At 40.4% G+C, this 23523-nt stretch overlaps 1 protein-coding gene across 1 annotated transcript in view; it reads left to right on the forward strand.

Annotated features, from left to right (window-relative positions):
• LOC139749152 (MOXD1 homolog 1-like) overlaps nt 1-23523 on the forward strand; it is a 212207-nt gene that overhangs the window by 67429 nt on the left and 121255 nt on the right. Inside the window, exon 4 of the mRNA XM_071662792.1 lies at nt 2937-3061. Coding sequence (XP_071518893.1) covers nt 2937-3061 — 125 coding nt within the window. The remainder of the gene's footprint in view (nt 1-2936; nt 3062-23523) is intronic.

Genomic DNA, 23523 nt, shown 5'->3' on the forward strand with positions numbered 1-23523 from the left:
ATATATATATATATATATATATATATATATATTATATATTTACTTATCTATTTATCTATATTTCATTTTACTTTGTCGCTGTCTCCCGCGTTAGCGAGGTAGCACAAGGAAACAGACGAAAGAATGGCCCAACCAACCCTTATACACATGTATATACATACACGTCCACACACGCACATATACATACCTATACATCTCAACCTATACATATATATACACACACAGACATATACATATATGCACATGTACATAATTCATACTCTCTCTCCTTATTCATTCCTATCGCTAACCCGCCACATAATGAAATGCCAACCCCCTCCCCCTGCATGTGCGCGAGGTAGCGCCAGGAAAAGACAACAAAGGCCACATTCGTTCACACTCAGTCTCCAGCTGTCATGTATAATGCACTGAAACCACAGCTCCCTTTCTACATCCAGGCCCCACAGAACTTTCCATGATTTACCCCAGACGCTTCACATGCCCTGGTTCAATCCATTGACGGCACTTCGATCCCGATATACCACATAGTTCCTATTCACTCTATTCCTTGCACGCCTTTCACCCTGCTGTATGTTCAGACCCCGATCGCTCAAGATCTTTTTCACTCCATCCTTCCACCTCCAATTTGGTGTTTCACTTCTCCTTGTTCCCTCCACCTCTGACATACATAAATAGATACATAGGTTTCTCTTTTCCGGAAGCCTCTACATATCTTCAATTTCGCCTTCACAAGGTTGTGATCAGATATCACTCCAGATTAACGTCTTTGCACATTTGCATCCAAAGTCTTTCTCTTGTGTCCTATTGTTTAGTATTATTTATTTTTTTTATTATACTTTGTCACTGTCTCTCGCGTTAGCAAGTTAGCGCAAGGAAACAGACGAAAGCATGGCCCAACCCATCCACACGCACATGTATATACATAACACCCACACAAGCACATATAAATACTTAACATTTCAACGTATATATACAGATACATACACAGACATATACATATGTATACTCATGTACATACTCATATATACTGCCTTCATCCATTCTCGCCGCCACCCCGCCGCATATGAAATGGCACCCCCCCCCCCCCTCGTGCGCGCAAGATAGCGCTAGGAAAAGAAAACAAAGGCCATATTCGTTCACATCTGCCTTTCCACATCCAGGCCCCACAAAACTTTTCTTGGTTTAGTCCAGACGCTTCACATGCCCTGGTTCAATCCATTGACAGCACGTCGACCCCGGTATACTACATCGTTCCAGTTCACTCTATTCCTTGCATGCCTTTCACCCTCCTGTATGTTCAGGCACCGATCGCTGTAAACCTTTTTCACTCCATCCTTCCACCTCCAATCTGGTCTCCCATTTCTCCTTGTTTTCTCCACCGCAGACACAGATATCCTCTTTGTCAATCTTTCCTCACTCATTCTCTCCATGTGACCAAACCATTCTAATATACTCTCTTGTGCTCTGTCAACCACACTCTTTTCATTACCACACGTCTCTCTTACCCTTTCATTATTTACTCTATCAAACCACCTCATATTGTCTTGAAACATCTTATTTCCAACACATCCACCCTCCTAAGCACAACCCTATCTATAGCCGATGCCTCATAACCATATAACATTGTTGGAACCACTATTCTTTCAAATATACCAATTTTCTTGTCCCTCAGCCCTATTGAACCTAATAACCTTGTTCTTATTCACATTTGCTCTCAGCTTTCTTCTTTCACAAACTTTACCAAACTCAGTCACCAACTTCTGCTGTTTCTCACCCGATTCAGCCACCAGAGCTGTATCATCAGCGAATAACTGATTCGCTTCCCAAGCCTCTCTCATCTACAAGAGACTGCATACTTGCCCCTCTCTCTAAAAGTCTTGCATTCACTTCCCTACCAACCCCATCCATAAAGAAATAAAACAACGCTGGAGACATCATGTACCCCTGCCGCAAGCCGACATTCACTGGGAATCAATCACTTTCCCCTCTTCTTACTCATACACATGCTTTACATCCTTGATAAAAACTTTTCACTGCTTCTAGCAAATTACCTCCCACACAATATACTCTTAACACCTTCCACAGAACATCTCTATCAACTCTATCATATGCCTTCTCCAGATCTATAAATGCTACATACAAATCCATCTGTTTTTCTAAGTATTTCTCACATACAGTCTTTAAAGCAAACACCTGATCCACATATCCTCTACCACTTCTGAAACCACACTGCTCTTCCCCAATTTGATGCTCTGTACATGCCTTCACCCTCTCAATCAATATCCTCCCATATAATTTCTCAGGAATACTCAACAAACTTAAGCCTCTGTAATATTTGAACACTTATCCTTATCCCCTTTGTTTCTGTACAATGGCACTATTCATGCATTCTGCCAATCTTCAGGCACTTCACCATGAACTATACATACATTGAATATCCTCACCAACCAGTCAACAACACAGTCATCCCCCTTTTTTTGATAAATTCCACAGCAATACCAATCAAACCCTCCGCCTTTGCTGGCTTTCATCTTCCGCAAAGGTTTCACTACCTCTTTATTTACCAAATCATTTTCCCTGACCCTCTCACTTCGCACACCACCTCGACGAAAATTCCCTATATCTGCCACTCTATCATCAGACACATCGACAAAACTTCAAAATACTCACTCTATCTCCCTCTCCCTATTAGTAGTGTGTAAACCAATTATGCCTGCGCACCTTCTTTTCTATTCTCATACATTAACCCTTGTATGTCGCCCTTTTTAAACTAAGTATTCCCAATCACCATTCCTGTATGTTATCTATGTAAGAGCATGCAATTATTAAGGAGTTCGACAAAAATAAGAAAAGATTTCCATCCATTTATGAGTGAATAGATAAAAATCGTAGTTGCGTAAAATCGTATCTTCCATTCCTGTTGCACTGTTTGCCAGATATGAACTACGACTTCAACTACCAGCAGTCCCGGATACTGAAGCAGGAGGTGACCATCCTGCCTGGGGACCACCTCATCACTGAATGTAACTACGACTCCAGCAGGCGCCGTGCTCCCACCTTCGTGAGTTCTATACTGTTAGTGATGCCAGAGAGAGGTTGCTGTGTTGGCAGCAAAGTGACTTCGTTTCCATTCTGTTAAGTGTTTCTTTTTTCCAAGTTCATGATATGGCTGATATGACTGAGTCCCTAAAGTTTTCTACTTATATTATAAAATATTATAATACCAAGAGGAATTAACCTTACATATCGTCAACTAACATATATTAACATGTAACCATTTTGACGTTTTTAGCAGATGCAAAAAGTGGATACATACATTTCAAGTCTCTTATTATTAGCAATGTGTTGTGACATTTCATGCAGGGTTTCTGCAGACATATCCCTAAAAGCTCTATATTTTCACTTTCTAAGACATAGTGTTCTAGTTTGAGTCCAAATCTTTGGTCACAAACTTTACAATTCACATAATCAACATTTCTAGACAGGCCTAAACGCCAATAGTACTGACTGCCTAGCCTTAGTCAACACCCCATGTACACCTCATGTACACCATGGGTAAAACTTTCAGTTTTACCCATATCAATCTAAATTTACTTTCTTACACTCTATCACATACTCTAACCGCTCCTGTAGTGCTACTCCTTCCCTTTGTCGTGTCCTCTCACCAACCCCTGACGTTACTCCCAAGACATTCCCAAACCACTCTTCCCCTTTACCCTTGAGCTTCCTTTCACTCAGAGCCAGAACATCCAGGTTTCTTTCCTCAAACATACTACCTATCTCTCCTTTTTTGTCATCTTGGTTACGTCTACACACATCTATGTGTATCTGCACACCCATAACAGTGTGTAGGACAAGCCGCCAGAGATCAACTGTTGACCTGAATACAGTCTCTCTCTCTCTCTCTCTCTCTCTCTCTCTCTCTCTCTCTCTCTCTCTCTCTCTCTCTCTCTCTCTCTCTTGATCATAGATTACGTTTGATTGGACAGACCATCTTCAAGAAAGATCCAGCGGGTTGAGGAGAGAGAGAGAGAGAGAGAGAGAGAGAGAGAGAGAGAGAGAGAGAGAGAGAGAGAGAGAGAGAGAGAGAGAGAGAGAGAGAGAGAGAGAGAGAGAGAGAGAGAGAGAGAGAGAGAGAGATTGCATTTAGGTCAACAGTTGTTTTCTGGCGGCTCGTCACAGCCACTTTTATGGGTGTGCAGATATATATACGAGGAAAGACTTGTTACCTATGAGGCCAAGATAGGGAGCAACACCAGTGCAAAACTCCTTCCCCGTAATACACAAACAATAATCACAAATAGAAATCACACACACACACACACACACACACACACACACACACACACACACACACACACACACACATACATGCATATATATATATATATATATATATATATATATATATATATATATATATATCCCTGGGGATAGGGGATTAAGAATACTTCCCACGTATTCCCTGCGTGTCGTAGAAGGCGACTAAAAGGGGAGGGAGCGGGGGGCTGGAAATCCTCCCCTCTCGGGTTTTTTTTTTTTTTTTTTCAATTTTCCAAAAGAAGGAACAGAGAATTGTGCCAGGTGAGGGTATTCCCTCAAAGGCCCAGTCCTCTGTTCTTAACGCTACCTCGCTAATGCGGGAAATGGCGAATAGTTTGAAAGAAAAGAAGAAAGATATATATATATATATATATATATATATATATATATATATATATATATATATATATATATATATATATATATATATATATATATATATATATGTGGGTGTGTGTGTGTAGTAAAAGCTTTGCGGAAGATGAAAGCCGGCAAGGCAGCAGGTTTGGATGGCATTGCAGTGGAATTTATCAAAAAAGGGGGTGACTGTATTGTTGACTGGTTGGTAAGGTTATTTATGTATGTATGACTCATGGTGAGGTGCCTGAGGATTGGCGGAATGCGTGCATAGTGCCATTGTAAAAAGGCAAAGGGGATAAGAGTGAGTGCTCAAATTACAGAGGTATAAGTTTGTTGAGTATTCCTGGTAAATTATATGGGAGGGTATTGATTGAGAGGGTGAAGGCATGTACAGAGCATCAGATTGGGGAAGAGCAGTGTGGTTTCAGAAGTGTTAGAGGATGTGTGGATCAGGTGTTTGCTTTGAAGAATGTATGTGAGAAATACTTAGAAAAGCAAATGGATTTGTATGTAGCATTTATGGATCTGGAGAAGGCATACGATAGAGTTGATAGAGATGCTCTGTGGAAGGTATTAAGAATATATGGTGTGGGAGGCAAGTTGTTAGAAGCAGTGAAAAGTTTTTATCGAGGATGTAAGGCATGTGTACGTGTAGGAAGAGAGGAAAGTAATTGGTTCTCAGTGAATGTAGGTTTGCGGCAGGGGTGTGTGATGTGTCCATGGTTGTTTAATTTGTTTATGGATGGGGTTGTTAGGGAGGTCAATGCAAGAGTTTTGGAAAGAGGGGCAAGTATGAAGTCTGTTGGGGATGAGAGAGCTTGGGAATTGAGTCAGTTGTTGTTCGCTGATGATACAGCGCTGGTGGCTGATTCATGTGAGAAACTGCAGAAGCTGGTGACTGAGTTTGGTAAAGTGTGTGAAAGAAGAAAGTTAAGAGTAAATGTGAATAAGAGCAAGGTTATTAGGTACAGTAGGGTTGAGGGTCAAGTCAATTGCGAGGTGAGTTTGAATGTAGAAAAACTGGAGGAAGTAAAGTGTTTTAGATATTTGGGACTGGATCTGGCAGCGGATGGAACCATGGAAGCCGAAGTGGATCATAGGATGGGGGAGGGGGCGAAAATTCTGGGAGCCTTGAAGAATGTGTGGAAGTCGAGAACATTATCTCGGAAAGGAAAAATGGTTTTGTTTGAAGGAATAGTGGTTCCAACAATGTTGTATGGTTGTGAGGCGTGGGCTATGGATAGAGTGGTGCGCAGGAGGATGGATGTGCTGGAAATGAGATGTTTGAGGACAATGTGTGGTGTGAGGTGGTTTGATCGAGTAAGTAACGTAATGGTAAGAGAGATGTGTGGAAATAAAAAGAGTGTGGTTGAGAGAGCAGAAGAGGGTGTTTTGAAATGGTTTGGGCACATGGAGAGAATGAGTGAGGAAAGATTGACAAAGAGGATATATGTGTCGGAGGTGGAGGGAACGAGGAGAAGAGGGAGACCAAATTGGAGGTGGAAAGATGGAGTGAAAAAGATTTTGTGTGATCGGGGCCTGAACATGCAGGAGGGTGAAAGGAGGGCAAGGAATAGAGTGAATTGGAGCGATGTGATATACCGGGGTTGACGTGCTGTCAGTGGATTGAATCAGGGCATGTGAAGCGTCTGGGGTAAACCATGGAAAGCTGTGTAGGTATGTATATTTGCGTGTGTGGACGTGTATGTATATACATGTGTATGGGGGTGGGTTGGGCCATTTCTTTCGTCTGTTTCCTTGCGCTACCTCGCAAACGCGGGAGACAGCGACAAAGCAAAAAAAAAAAAAAAATATTTTGTGTGTTTGATTGTCCAAAACATACAACGAGCGACTTGTATGTTTTAGACAATCACATGCTTACCAAGTAGCGTCCTACCTTCATCTCTTCGTAGTATATCTACTGACATTTACTTCTCTCTTGTGTCTCCCTTGATAATGTGATTATTACAAGAAACTGGACTTGGGAACTTATCGTGTTTCATTTTCCCCGTGGACTCACAAGAATATCTTGATCACTCGCAAAATTGGCATCCTTTCCAATATATATATATATATATATATATATATATATATATATATATATATATATATATATATATATATATATATATTATTTTATTATTATTATTATTTTGCTTTGTCGCTGTCTCCCGCGTTTACAAGATAGCGGAAGGAAACAGACGAAACAACTGTCCCAACCCACCCCCATACACATGTATATACATACACGTCCACACACGCAAATATACATACCTATACATCTCAATGTACACATATATATACACACACAGAAACATATATAAATACCCATGCACACAATTCACACTGTCTGCCTTTATTCATTCTCATCGCCACCTCGCACACATTGAATACCATCCCCCTCCCCCCTCATGTGTGCGAGGTAGCGCTAGGAAAAGACAACAAAGGCCCCATTCCTTCACACTCAGTATCTAGCTGTCATGCTATAATACCCGAAACCACAGCTCCCTTTCCACATCCAGGCCCCACAAAACTTTCCATGGTTTACCCCAGACGCTTCACATGCCCTGATACAATCCACTGACAGCACGTCAACACCGGTATATCACATCGATCCAATTCACTCTATTCCTTGCCCGCCTTTCACCCTCCTGCATGTTCAGACCCCGATCACTCAAAATCTCTTTCACTCCATCTTTCCACATGCAATTTGGTCTCCCACTTCTCCTCGTTCCCTCCACCTCCGACACATATATCCTCTTGGTCAATCTTTCCTCACTCATTCTCTCCATGTGCCCAAACCATTTCAAAACACCCTCTTCTGCTCTCTCAACCACACTCTTTTTATTTCCACACATATCGCTTACCCTTACATTACTTACTCGATCAAACCACCTCACACCACACATTGTCCTCAAACATCTCATTTCCAGTACATCCACCCTCCTGCGCACAACTCTATCCATAGCCCACGCCTCGTAACCATACAACATTGTTGGAACCACTATTCCTTCAAACATACCCATTTTTACTTTCCGAGATAATGTTCTCGACTTCCACACATTCTTCAAGGCTCCCAGGATTTTCGCCCCCTCCCCCACACTATGATTCACTTCCGCTTCCATGGTTCAATCCGCTGCCAGATCCACTCCCAGATATCCAAAACACTTTACTTCCTCCAGTTTTTCTCCATTCAAACTTACCTCCGAATTGACTTGACCCTCAACCCTACTGTACCTAATAACCTTGCTCTTATTCACATTTACTCTAAACTTTCTTCTCTCACACACTTTACCAAGCTCAGTCACCAGCTTCTGCAGTTTCTCACATGAATCAGCCACCAGCGCTGTATCATCAGTGAACAACAACTGACTCACTTCCCAAGCTCTCTCATCTACAACAGACTTCATACTTGCCCCTCTTTCCAAAACTCTTGCATTCACCTCCCTAACAACCCCATCCATGAACAAATTACACAACCATGGAGACATCACACACCCCTGCCGCAAACCTACATTCACTGAGAACCAATTACTTTCCTCTTTTCCTACACGTACACATGCCTTACATCCTCGATAAAAACTTTTCACTGTTTCTAACAACTTGCCACCCACACCATATATTCTTAATACCTTCCACAGAGCATCTCTATCAACTCTATCATATTCCTTCTCCAGATCCATAAATGCTACATAGAAATCCATTTGCTTTTCTAAGCATTTCTCACATACATTCTTCAAAGGAAACACCTGATCCACACATCCTCTACCACTTCTGAAACCACACTGCTCTTCCCCAATCTGATGCTCTGTACATGCCTTCACCCTCTCAATCAATACCCTCCCATATAATTTACCAGGAATACTCAACAAACTTATACCTCTGTAACTTGAGCACTCAATCTTATCCCCTTTGCCTTTGTACAATGGCACTATGCACGCATTCCGCCAATCCTCAGGCACCTCACCATGAGTCATACATACATTAAATAGCCTTACCAACCAGTCAACAATACAGTAACCCCCTTTTTTAATAGATCCCACTGCAATACCATCCAAACCTGCTGCCTTGCCGGCTTTCATCTTCCGCAAAGCTTTTACTACCTATTCTCTGTTTACCAAATAATTTTCCCTAACCTTCTCACTTTGCACACCACCTCGACCAAAACACCCTATATCTGCCACTCTATCATCAAACATATTCAACAAACCTTCAAAATACTCACTGCATCTCCTTCTCACATCACCACTACTTGTTATCACCTCCCCATTAGCGCCCTTCACTGAAGTTCCCATTTGCTCCCTTGTCTTACGCACTTTATTTACCTCCTTCTAGAATATCTTTTTATTCTCCCTAAAATTTAATGATACTCTCTCACCCAACTCTCATTTGCCCTCTGTTTCACCTCTTGCACCTTTCTCTTGACCTCCTGTCTCTTTCTTTTATACATCTCCCACTCAATTGCATTTTTTCCCTGCAAAAATCGTACAAATGCCTCTCTCTTCTCTTTCACTAATAATCTTACTTCTTCATCCCACTACTTACTACCCTTTCTAATCAACCCACCTCCAATGCTTCTCATGCCACAAGCATCTTTTGCGCAATCCATCACTGATTCCCTATATACATGCCATTCCTCCCCCACTCCCCTTACTTCCATTGTTCTCACCTTTTTCCATTCTGTACTCAGTCTCTCCTGGTACTTCCTCACACAAGTCTCCTTCCCAAGCTCACTTACTCTCACCACCCTCTTCACCGCAACATTCACTCTTCTTTTCTGAGAACCCATACAAATCTTCACCTTAGCCTGAACAAGATAATGATCAGACATCCCTCCAGTTGCACCTCTCAGCACATTAACATCCAAAAGTCTCTCTTTCGCGCGTCTGTCAATTAACACGTAATCCAATAACGCTCTCTGGCCATCTCTCCTACTTACATACGTATACTTATGTATATCTCGCTTTTTAAACCAGGTATTCCCAATCACCAGTCCTTTTTCAACACATAAATCTACAAGCTCTTCACCATTTCCATTTACAACACTGAACACCCCAAGTATACCAATTATTCCCTCAACTGCCACATTACTCAACTTTTCATTCAAATCACCCATCACTATAACCCGGCCTTGTTCATCAAAACCACTAACACACTCATATATATCTATATATATATATATATATATATATATATATATATATATATATATATATATATATATATATATATATATATATAAATATATATATATATATATATATATATATATATATATATATATATATATATATATATATATATATATATATATATATTTCTTTCAAACTATTCGCCATTTCCCGCGTTAGCGAGGTAGCTTTAAGAACAGAGGACTAGGCCTTTGAGGGAATATCCTCATCTGGCCCCCTTCTCTGTTCCTTCTTTTGGAAAATTAAAAAAAAAAAACGAGAGGGGAGGATTTCCAGCCCCCCGCTCCCTTCCCTTTTAGTCGCCTTCTACGACACGCAGGGAATACGTGGGAAGTATTCTTTCTCCCCTATTCCCAGGGATAATATATATATATATATATATATATATATTTATATATATATATATATATATATATATATATATATATATATATATATATATATATATATATATATATATATATATATATATATTTATACTTATGTATATTGGAAAGGATCACAATTTTGCGCGTGATCAAGATATTCCTATGAGTCCACGGGGAAAATGAAACACGAAAAGTTCCCAAGTGCATTTTCGTGTAATAATGACATCATCAAGGGAGACACAAGAGAGGAATATATGTCAGTTGATATACATCGAAGAGACGAAGCTAGAACGCCATTTGGTAAACATGTGATTGTCCAAAACATACAACGAGCGTTCATTAACTCATCATTTGACAAATCTTATCAACAATAAAGTTATCTAATTTGTACAGACCATCACATATATTAAGATTATAATTCTAAGTGTCTCTAATGATAGAACATTCAATGATATTTCTCTCGGTAATAGAGTTAGAGTTGACAACTGAGATGGCTTTACTCCAGCCAATAAAATGGTCAGTGTTTTTAACATGATTAAACAAGGCATTTGATTCTTGTCCAGTTCTTATACTATATTTATGTTGCTTAAGTCTAACAGAAAGATCCTTACCAGTCTGACCAACATAAAATTTATCACAGTTTCCACAAGGAACTTCATAGATGCAACCAAGAGAATTTTCTGGTGAATTCCTGATTAAGATATTCTTTATAGTATTATTGTAGCTAAAGGCAACATTTACATTACAGGATTTAAGCAACATGGGAAGCAAAGTGAAATTGTTATTAAAAGGGAGAACTAAAAGATTCTTGGTGTCATTGGGATTTTTGGGCTCAACTCTATAAAATGATTTCTTTGCTAACTTAAGTGATTTATCAATGAAAGATCTAGGGTAATTTAACTTAGATTCAATAGAATATATCTTCTCAAACTCATCATCAATAAACTCTGGACTGCAAATACGTAATGCCCTTAGGAACATAGATTGAAATGAAGATAATTTAACTCTGTCATGTTAAGAAGAGTAATAATAATGGATATATGAGCTTACATTGGTGGGTTTTCTGTATATGCTAAACTTAATCTTGTTTCCTTGTCTATGGATCATGCAATCTAAAAATGGTAACATACCATTACTTTCATTTTCTACAGTAAATTTGATGGAAGGTACTAAATTGTTAAGTAAGGGGGGAATTACTTGTAAATTTTCATTTGTTGGCCAAACACAAAGAACATCATCTACATACCTAAACCAAATTGCATTAGAAGGTAAGATATCCTTTAGTAATTTTGTTTCAAAAAATTCAATATAAAGATTACTTAGTACAGGTAAAAGAGGGTTACCCATTGCCATACCAAATTTTTGAGCATAATAATCTCCATTGAATTGAAATACACAGTCTTTTATACACAATTTTATCAGTTCAATGAAATTAGACTTTGAAACAGATAATTGAATATCATCCAAGACATCAAATGAATATATTTTTTTTTTTTTTTTTTTTTTTTTTTATACTTTGTCGCTGTCTCCCGCGTTTGCGAGGTAGCGCAAGGAAACAGACGAAAGAAATGGCCCAACCCCCCCCATACACATGTACATACACACGTCCACACACACAAATATACATACCTACACAGCTTTCCATGGTTTACCCCGGACGCTTCACATGCCTTGATTCAATCCACTGACAGCACGTCAACCCCTGTATACCACATCGCTCCAATTCACTCTATTCCTTGCCCTCCTTTCACCCTCCTGCATGTTCAGGCCCCGATCACACAAAATCTTTTTCACTCCATCTTTCCACCTCCAATTTGGTCTCCCTCTTCTCCTCGTTCCCTCCACCTCCGACACATATATCCTCTTGGTCAATCTTTCCTCACTCATTCTCTCCATGTGCCCAAACCATTTTAAAACACCCTCTTCTGCTCTCTCAACCACGCTCTTTTTATTTCCACACATCTCTCTTACCCTTACGTTACTTACTCGATCAAACCACCTCACACCACACATTGTCCTCAAACATCTCATTTCCAGCACATCCATCCTCCTGCGCACAACTCTATCCATAGCCCACGCCTCGCAACCATACAACATTGTTGGAACTACTATTCCTTCAAACATACCCATTTTTGCTTTCCGGGATAATGTTCTCGACTTCCACACATTTTTCAAGGCTCCCAAAATTTTCGCCCCCTCCCCCACCCTATGATCCACTTCCGCTTCCATGGTTCCATCCGCTGACAGATCCACTCCCAGATATCTAAAACACTTCACTTCCTCCAGTTTTTCACCATTCAAACTCACCTCCCAATTGACTTGACCCTCAACCCTACTGTACCTAATAACCTTGCTCTTATTCACATTTACTCTTAACTTTCTTCTTCCACACACTTTACCAAACTCCGTCACCAGCTTCTGCAGTTTCTCACATGAATCCGCCACCAGCGCTGTATCATCAGCGAACAACAACTGACTCACTTCCCAAGCTCTCTCATCCCCAACAGACTTCATACTTGCCCCTCTTTCCAAGACTCTTGCATTTACCTCCCTAACAACCCCATCCATAAACAAATTAAACAACCATGGAGACATCACACACCCCTGCCGCAAACCTACATTCACTGAGAACCAATCACTTTCCTCTCTTCCTACACGTACACATGCCTTACATCCTCGATAAAAACTTTTCACTGCTTCTAACAACTTGCCTCCCACACCATATATTCTTAATACCTTCCACAGAGCATCTCTATCAACTCTATCATATGCCTTCTCCAGATCCATAAATGCTACATACAAATCCATTTGCTTTTCTAAGTATTTCTCACATACATTCTTCAAAGCAAACACCTGATCCACACATCCTCTACCACTTCTGAAACCACACTGCTCTTCCCCAATCTGATGCTCTGTACATGCCTTCACCCTCTCAATCAATACCCTCCCATATAATTTACCAGGAATACTCAACAAACTTATACCTCTGTAATTTGAGCACTCACTCTTATCCCCTTTGCCTTTGTACAATGGCACTATGCACGCATTCCGCCAATCCTCAGGCACCTCACCATGAGTCATACATACATTAAATAACCTTACCAACCAGTCAACAATACAGTCACCCCCTTTTTTAATAAATTCCACAGCAATACCATCCAAACCTGCTGCCTTGCCGGCTTTCATCTTCCGCAAAGCTTTTACTACCTCTTCTCTGTTTACCAAATCATTTTCCCTAACCCTCTCACTTTGCACACCACCTCGACCCAAACACCCTATATCTGCCACTCTGTCATCAGACACATTCAACAAACCTTCAAAATACTCATTCCATCTCCTTCTCACATCACCACTACTTGTTATCACCTCCCCATTTACGCCCTTCACTGAAGTTCCCATTTGCTCCCTTGTCTTACGCACCCTATTTACCTCCTTCCACAACATCTTTTTATTCTCCCTAAAATTTCCTGATAGTCTCTCACCCCAACTCTCATTTGCCCTTTTTTTTCACCTCTTGCACCTTTCTCTTGACCTCCTGTCTCTTTCTTTTATACTTCTCCCACTCAATTGCATTTTTTCCCTGCAAAAATCGTCCAAATGCCTCTCTCTTCTCTTTCACTAATACTCTTACTTCTTCATCCCACCACTCACTACCCTTTCTAAACAGCCCACCTCCCACTCTTCTCATGCCACAAGCATCTTTTGCGCAATCCATCACTGATTCCCTAAATACATCCCATTCCTCCACCACTCCCCTTACTTCCATTGTTCTCACCTTTTTCCATTCTGTACACAGTCTCTCCTGATACTTCTTCACACAGGTCTCCTTCCCAAGCTCACTTACTCTCACCACCTTCTTCACCCCAACATTCACTCTTCTTTTCTGAAAACCCATACTAATCTTCACCTTAGCCTCCACAAGATAATGATCAGACATCCCTCCAGTTGCACCTCTCAGCACATTGACATCCAAAAGTCTCTCTTTCGCACGCCTGTCAATTAACACGTAATCCAATAATGCTCTCTGGCCATCTCTCCTACTTACATAAGTATACTTATGTATATCTCGCTTTTTAAACCAGGTATTCCCAATCATCAGTCCTTTTTCAGCACATAAATCTACAAGCTCTTCACCATTTCCATATTGAATATATATAAACATATATATATATATATATATATATATATATATATATATATATATATATATATATATATATATATATATATATATATATATATATATATATATATATATATATATATATAGGAAAGGATCACAATTTTGCGCGTGATCAAGATATTCCTATGAGTCCACGGGGAAGATGAAACACAAAAAGTTCCTAAGTGCACTTTCGTGTAATAATCATATCATCACGGGAGACACAAGAGAGAAATATAAAAGTCATTTGATATACATCGAAGAAACGAAGCTGGGACGCCATTTGGTAAACATGTGATTGTCCAAAACATTAAACGTTGTATGTTGATTGGTTCTCAGGGAATGTAGGTTTGCGGCAAGGGTGTGTGATGTCTCCATGGTTGTTTAATTTGTTTATGGATGGGGTTGTTATGGAGGTGAATGCAAGAGTTTTGGAAAGAGGGGCAAGTATAAAGTCTGTTGTGGATGAGAGAGCTTGGGAAGTGAGTCAATTGTTGTTCGCTAAGTATACAGAGATGGTGGCTGATTCATGTGAGAAACTGCAGAAGCTGGTGACTGAGTTTGGTAAAGTGTGTGAAAGAAGAAAGTTAAGAGTAAATGTGAATAAGAGCAAGGTTATTAGGTACAGTAGGGTTGAGGGTCAAGTCTCTTGGGAGGTAAGTTTGAATGGAGAAAAACTGGAGGAAGTAAAGTGTTTTAGATATCTGGGAGTGGATCTGGCAGCGGATGGAACCATGGAAGCCGAAGTGGATCATAGGGTGGGGGAGGGGGCGAAAATCCTGGGAGCCTTGAAGAATGTGTGGAAGTCGAGAACATTATCTCGGAGATCAAAAATGGGTATGTTTGAAGGAATAGTGGTTCCAACAATGTTGTATGGTTGCGAGGCGTGGACTATGGATAGAGTTGTGCGCAGGAGGATGGATATGCTGGAAATGAGATGTTTGAGGACAATGTGTGGTGTGAGGTGTTTTGATCGAGTAAATAACATAAGGGTAAGAGAGATGTGTGGAAATAAAAAGAGCGTGGTTGAGAGAGCAGAAGAGGGTGTTTTGAAATGTTTTTGGCACATGGAGAGAATGAGTGAGGAAAGATTGACCAAGAGGATATATGTGTCGGAGGTGGAGGGAACGAGGAGAAGTGGGAGACCAAATTGGAGGTGGAAAGATGGAGTGAAAAAGATTTTGTGTGATCGGGGCCTGAACATGCAGGAGGGTGAAAGGAGGGCAAGGAATAATGTGAATTGGATCGATGTGGTATACCGGGGTTGAAGTGCTGTCAGTGGATTGAATCAGGCCATGTGAAGCGTCTGGGGTAAACCATGGAAAGCTGTGTAGGTATGTATATTTGCGTGTGTGGACGTATATGTATATACATGTGTATGGGGGTGGGTTGGGCCATTTTTTTCGTCTGTTTCCTTGCGCTACCTCGCAAACGCGGGAGACAGCGACAAAGCAAAAGAAAAATATATATATATATATATATATATATATATATATATATATATATATATATATATATATATATATATATATATATATATGTATATATATATATATATATATATATATATATATATATATATATATATATATATATATATATATATTTTTTTTTTTTTTCATACTATTCGCCATTTCCCGCATTAGCGAGGTAGCGCTAAGAACAGAGGACTGGGCCTTTGAGGGAATATCCTCACCTGGCCCCCTTCTCTGTTCCTTCTTTTGGAAAAAAAAAAAAAAAAAAAACGAGAGGGGAGGATTTCCAGCCCCCCGCTCCCTTCCCTTTTAGTCGCCTTCTACGACACGCAGGGAATACGTGGGAAGTATTCTTTCTCCCCTATCCCCAGGGATATATATATATATATATATATATATATATATATATATATATATATATATATATATATATATATATATATATATATATATATATATATATATAAATATATATATATATATGTATATATTTATATACATATATATATATATATATATATATATATATATATATATATATATATATGTATATATATATATATATATATATATATATATATATATATATATATATATATATATATATATATATATATATGTATATATCATCCCTGGGGATAGGGGAGAAAGAATACTTCCCACGTATTCCCTGCGTGTCGTAGAAGGCGACTAAAAGGGGAGGGAGCGGGGGGCTGGAAATCCTCCCCTCTTAATTTTTTTAATTTTCCAAAAGAAGGAACAGAGAAGGGGGCCAGGTGAGGATATTCCCTCAGTGGCCCAGTTCTCTGTTCTTAACGCTACCTCGCTAACGCGGGAAATGGCGAATAGTTTGAGAAAAAAAAAGATATATATATATATATATATATATATATATATATATATATATATATATAAAATAAATAGAGGGGACGGGAGCGGGGGGCCAGAAATCCTCCCCTCCTTGTATTTTTTTAACTTTCTAAAATGGGAAACAGAAGAAGGAATCACGCGGGGAGTGCTCATCCTCCTCGAACGCTCAGATTGGGGTGCCTAAATGTGTGTGGATGTAACCAAGATGTGAAAAAAGGAGAGATGGGTCGTATGTTTGAGGAAAGGAACCTGGATGTTTTGGCTCTGAGTGAAACGAAGCTCAAGTGTAAAGGGGAAGAGTGGTTTGGGAATGTCTTGGGAGTAAAGTCAGGGGTTAGTGAGAGGACAAGAGCAAGGGAAGGAGTAGCAATACTCCTGAAACAGGAGTTGTGGGAGTATGTGATAGAATGTAAGAGAGTAAATTCTCGATTAATATGGGTAAACCTGAAAGTTGATGGAGAGAGATGGGTGATTATTGGTGCATATGCACCTGGGCATGAGAAGAAAGATCATGAGAGGCAAGTGTTTTGGGAGCAGCTGAATGAGTGTGTTAGTGGTTTTGATGCACGGGACCGGGTTATAGTGATGGGTGATTTGAATGCAAAGGTGAGTAATGTGGCAGTTGAGGGAATAATTGGTATACATGGGGTGTTCAGTGTTGTAAATGGAAATGGTGAAGAGCTTGTAGATTTATGTGCTGAAAAAGGACTGATGATTGGGAATACCTGGTTTAAAAAGCGAGATATACATAAGTATACTTATGTAAGTAGGAGTGATGGCTAGAGAGCGTTATTGGATTACGTGTTAATTAACAGGCGCGCGAATTAGAGACTTTTGGATGTTAATGTGCTGAGAGGTGCAACTGGAGGGATGTCTGATCATTATCTTGTGGAGGCTAAGGTGAAGATTTGTATGGGTTTTCAGAAAAGAAGAGTGAATGTTGGGGTGAAGAGGGTGGTGAGAGTAAGTGAGCTTGGGAAGGAGACTTGTGTGAGGAAGTACCAGGAGAGACTGAGTACAGAATGGAAAAAGGTGAGAACAATGGAAGTAAGGGGAGTGGGGGAGGAATGGGATGTATTTAGGGAATCAGTGATGGATTGCGCAAAATATGCTTCTGGCATGAGAAGAGTGGGAGATGGGTTGATTAGAAAGTGTAGTGAGTGGCGGGATGAAGAAGTAAGAGTATTAGTGAAAGAGAAGAGAGAGGCATTTGGACTATTTTTGAAGGGTGAAAATGCAATTGAGTGGGAGATGTATAAAAGAAAGAGACAGGAGGTCAAGAGAAAGGTGCAAGAGGTGAAAAAAAAGGGCAAATGAGAGTTGGGGTGAGAGAGTATCACTAAATTTTAGGGAGAATAAAAAGATGTTCAGGAAGGAGGTAAATAAAGTGCGTAAGACAAGGGAGCAAATGGGAACTTCAGTGAAGGGCGCAAATGCGGAGGTGATAACAAGTAGTGGTGATGTGAGAAGGAGATGGAGTGAGTATTTTGAAGGTTTGTTGAATGTGTTTGATGATAGAGTGGCAGATATAGGGTGTTTTGGTCGAGGTGGTGTGCAAAGTGAGACGTTTAGGGAAAATGATTTGGTAAACCGAGAAGAGGTAGTAAAAGCTTTGCGGAAGATGAAAGCCGGCAAGGCAGCAGGTTTGGATGGTATTGCAGTGGAATTTATTAAAAAAGGGGGTGACTGTATTGTTGACTGGTTGGTAAGGTTATTTAATGTATGTATGACTCATGGTGAGGTGCCTGAGGATTGGCGGAATGCGTGCATAGTGCCATTGTACAAAGGCAAAGGGGATAAGAGTGAGTGCTCAAATTACAGAGGTATAAGTTTGTTGAGTGTTCCTGGTAAATTATATGGGAGGGTATTCATTGAGAGGGTGAAGGCATGTACAGGGCATCAGATTGGCGAAGAGCAGTGTGGTTTCAGAAGGATGTGTGGATCAGGTGTTTGCGCTAAAGAATATATGTGAGAAATACTTAGAAAAGCAAATGGATTTGTATGTGGCATTTATGGATCTGGAGACGGTATATGATAGAGTTGATAGAGATGCTCTGTGGAAGGTATTAAGAATATATGGTGTGGGAGGCAAGTTGTTAGAAGCAGTGAAAAGTTTTTATCGAGGATGTAAGGCATGTGTACGTGTAGGAAGAGAGGAAAGTGATTGGTTCTCAGTGAATGTAGGTTTGCGGCAGGGGTGTGTGATGTGTCCATGGTTGTTTAATTTGTTTATGGATGGGGTTGTTAGGGAGGTGAATGCAAGAGTTTTGGAAAGAGGGGCAAGTATGAAGTCTGTTGGGGATGAGGGAGCTTGGGAAGTGAGTCAGTTGTTGTTCGCTGATGATACAGCGCTGGTGGCTGATTCATGTGAGAAACTGCAGAAGCTGGTGACTGAGTTTGGTAAAGTGTGTGAAAGAAGAAAGTTAAGAGTAAATGTGAATAAGAGCAAGGTTATTAGGTATAGTAGGGTTGAGGGTAAAGTCAATTGGGAGGTGAGTTTGAATGGAGAAAAACTGAAGGAAGTGAAGTGTTTTAGATATCTGGGAGTGGATCTGGCAGCGGATGGAACCATGGAAGCCGAAGTGGATCATAGGGTGGGGGAGGGGGCGAAAATTCTGGGAGCCTTGAAGAATGTGTGGAAGTCGAGAACATTATCTCGGAAAGCAAAAATGGGTATGTTTGAAGGAATAGTGGTTCCAACAATGTTGTATGGTTGCGAGGCGTGGGCTATGGATTGAGTTGTGCGCAGGAGGATGGATGTGCTAGAAATGAGATGTTTGAGGACAATTTGTGGCGTGAGGTGGTTTGATCGAGTAAGTAACGTAAGGGTAAGAGAGATGTGTGGAAATAAAAAGAGCGTGGTTGAGAGAGCAGAAGAGGGTGTTTTGAAATGGTTTGGGCACATGGAGAGCATGAGTGAGGAAAGATTGACCAAGAGGATATATGTGTCAGAGGTGGAGGGAACGAGGAGAAGAGGGATACCAAATTGGAGGTGGAAAGATGGAGTGAAAAATATTTTGTGTGATCGGGGCCTGAACATGTAGGAGGGTGAAAGGAGGGCAAGGAATAGAGTGAATTGGAGCGATGTGGTATTCCGGGGTTGACGTGCTGTCAGTGGATTGAATCAGGGCGTGTGAAGCGTCTGGGTTAAACCATGGAAAGCTGTGTAGGTATGTATATTTGCGTGTGTGGACGTATGTATATACATGTGTATGGGGGTGGGTTGGGCCATTTCTCTCGTCTGTTTCCTTGCGCTACCTCGGAAACGCGGGAGACAGCGACAAAGCAAAAAAAAAAAAAGAAAAAATAAATAAATATATATATATATATATATATATATATATATATATATATATATATATATATATATATATATATATATATATATATATATATATATATATATATATATATATATATATATATATATATATATATATATACCCACTTGATCCACATATCCTCTACCACTTCTGAAACCACACTGCCCTTCCCCAATCCAATGCTCTGTACATATTTTCACCCTCTCAAACAATACCCTCCCATATAATCTACCAGGAATACTCAACAAACTTATACCTTTGTAATTTGAGCACTCACTCTTATCCCCTTTGCCTTTGTACAATGGCAGTATGCAAGCATTCCGCCAATCCTCAGGCACCTCACCATGAATCATACATACATTAAATAACCTTACCAACTAGTCAACAATACAGTCACCCCCTTTTTTAATAAATTCCACTGCAATACCATCTAAACCTGCTGTCTTACCGGCTTTCATCTTCCGCAAAGCTTTTACTACCTCTTTTCTGTTTACCAAATCATTTTCCCTAACCCTCTCACTTTGCACACCACCTCGACCAGAACACCCTATATCTGCCACTCTATCATCAAACACATTCAACAAACCTTCAAAGTACTCGATCTATCTCCTTCTCACATCACCACTACTTTTTATTACCTCCCCATTAGCTCCCTTCACTGAAGTTCCTAGTTGCTCCCCTGTCTTACGCACTTTATTTACCTCCTTCCAAAACATCTTTTTATTCTCCTTAAAATTTAATGAAACTCCCTCACCCCAACTCTCATTTGCCCTCTTTTTCACCTCTTGCACCGTTCTCTTGACCTCCTACCTCTTTCTTTATACATCTCCCACTTATTTGCATTATTTCCCTACAGAAATCGTCCAAATGCCTCTCTCTTCTCTTTTACTAATAATCTTACTTCTTCATCCCACCACTCACTACCCTTTCTAATCAACCCACCTCCCTCGCTTCTCATGGATCTGGAGAAGGCATATGATAGAGTTGATAGAGATGCTCTGTAGAAGGTACTAAAAATATATGGTGTGTGAGGCAAGTTGTCAGAAGCAGTGAAAAGTTTTAATCGAGGATGTAAGGCATGTGTACGTGTAGGAAGAGAGGAAAGTGATTGGTTCTCAGTGAATGTAGGTTTTCGGCATTGGTGTGTGATGTCTCCATGGTTGTTTAATTTGTTTATGGATGGGGTTGTTAGCGAGGTGAATGCAAGAGTTTTGGAAAGAGGGGCAAGTATGCAGTCTGTTGGGGATGAGAGAACTTGGGAAGTGAGTCAGTTGTTGTCCGCTGATGATACAGCGCTCCTGGCTGATTTATGTGAGAAACTGCAGAAGCTGGTGACTGAGTTTGGTAAAGTGTGTGAAAGAAGAAAGTTAAGAGTAAATGTGAATGAGTAAGGTTATTAGGTACAGTAGGGTTGAGGGTCAAGTCAATTGGGAGGTAAGTTTGAATGGAGAAAAACTGGAGGAACTAAAGTGTTTTAGACATCTGGGAGTAGATCTGGTAGCGGATGCAACCATGGAAGCGGAAGTGAATCATAGGTTGGGGAGGGAGCGAAAATCCTTGGAGCATTGAAGAATGTTTGGAAGTCGAGAACATTATCTCGGAAAGCAAAAATGGGTATGTTTGAAGGAATAGTGGTTCCAACAATGTTGTATGGTTGCGAGGCGTAGGCTATGGATAGAGTTGTGCGCAGGAGGGTGGCTGTGCTGGAAATGAGATGTTTGAGGACAATATGTGGTGTGAGGTGGTTTGATCGTGTAAGTAATGTAAGTACATAACTTTGCTTAGGCAAGTGGGAGAAATGGCCAGAGAACGTTATTGGACTACGTGTTCAGTGGTAGGCGTGTGAAAGAGAGACTTTTTGATGTTAATGTGCTGAGAGGTGCAATTGGAGGGATGTCTGATCATAATCTTGTGGAGGTGAAGGTTAGGATTTGTAGAGGTTTTCAGAAAAGAAGAGAGAATGTTGGGGTGAAGAGAGTGGTGAGAGTAAGTGAACTTGGGAAGGAGACTTGTGTGAGGAAGTACCAAGAGAGACTGAGTGCAGAATAGTAAAAGGTGATAGCAAAGGACATAAAGGAAGTGGGGGAAGAATGGGATGTATCTAGGGAAGTAATGATGGCTTTCGCAAAAGCGTGGGAGGTGTGCAGATTGGAAAGGTTAGTGAGTGGTGGGATGAAGATGTAAGATTATTAGTGAAAGAGAAGAGAGGGGCATTTGGACTTTTTTGTAGGGGTATAGTACACATGACTGGGAGATGTATAAAAGAAACGGGCAGGAGGTCAAGAGAAAGGTGCAAGAGGTGAAAAAGAGTGCAAATGAGAGTTGAGGTGAGAGAGTGTCATTAAATTTTAGGGAGAATAAAAAGATGTTTTTAAGGAGGTATATAAACTGCGTAAGGCACGAGAACAAATGGGAACATTGGTGAAAGTGGATAATGGGGAGGTGATAACAAGTAGTGGTGATGTGAGAAGGAGATGGAGTGAGTATTTTGAAGGTCTATTGAATGTGTTAGATGATTGAGTGACAGATATAGGGTGTTTTGATCGAGGTGGTGTGCTAAGTGAGAAGGTCAGGGAGAATAATTTGTTAAACAGAGAAGAGGTAGTGAAAGCTTTGCGGAAGATGAAAGCCGGCAAGGCAGCGGGTTTGGATGGTATTGCAATGGAATTTATTAACAAAAGGGGGTGGATGTGCTGTTGACTGGTTGGTGAGGATATTCAATGTATAGCTGGCTCATTGTGAAGAGCCTGAGGATTGGCGGAATGCGTGCATAGTGCCATTGTACAAAGGCAAAGGAGATAAAGGTGAGTGTTCAAATTACAGAGGTATAAGTTTGTTAAGTATTCCTGGGAAATTATAAGGGAGGGTATTGACTGAAAGGGTGAAGACATGTAAAGAACATCAGATTGGGAAAGATCAGTGTCGTTTCAGTAGTGGTAGAAGATGTGTGGCTCAGGTGTTTGCTTCGAAGAATGTATGTGAGAAATACTTAGAAAAACAATTGGATTTATATGGAGTATTTATGGATCTGGAGAAGGCATATGACAGAGTGTTTAGAGATTCACTGTGGAAGGTATTAAGAGTATATGGTGTGGGAGGCAAGTTGCTGGAAGCAGTGAAAAGTTTTTATCGAGGATGTAAGGCGTGTATACGAGTAGGAAGAGAGGAAAGTGATTGGTTCTCAGTGAATCTCGGTTGCGGCAGGGATGCGTGATGTCTCGTTGGTTGCTTAATTTGTTTATGGATGGGGTTATTAGGGAGGTGAATGCAAAAGTTTTGGAGACGAGCAAGTATGCAGTCTGTTGTGGATCAGAGGGCTTAGGAAATGAGTCAGTTGTTGTTCGCTGATGATAGAGCGCTGGTGGCGGATTCGGTGAAAAACTGCAAAAGCTGGTGACTGTGTTTGGTAGTGTGTGAAAGAAGAAAGTTGAGAGAAATTTGAATAAGAGC

This window comes from Panulirus ornatus, chromosome 6 (assembly GCF_036320965.1).
Source record: "Panulirus ornatus isolate Po-2019 chromosome 6, ASM3632096v1, whole genome shotgun sequence".
Taxonomy (NCBI): Eukaryota; Metazoa; Arthropoda; class Malacostraca; order Decapoda; family Palinuridae; genus Panulirus; species Panulirus ornatus.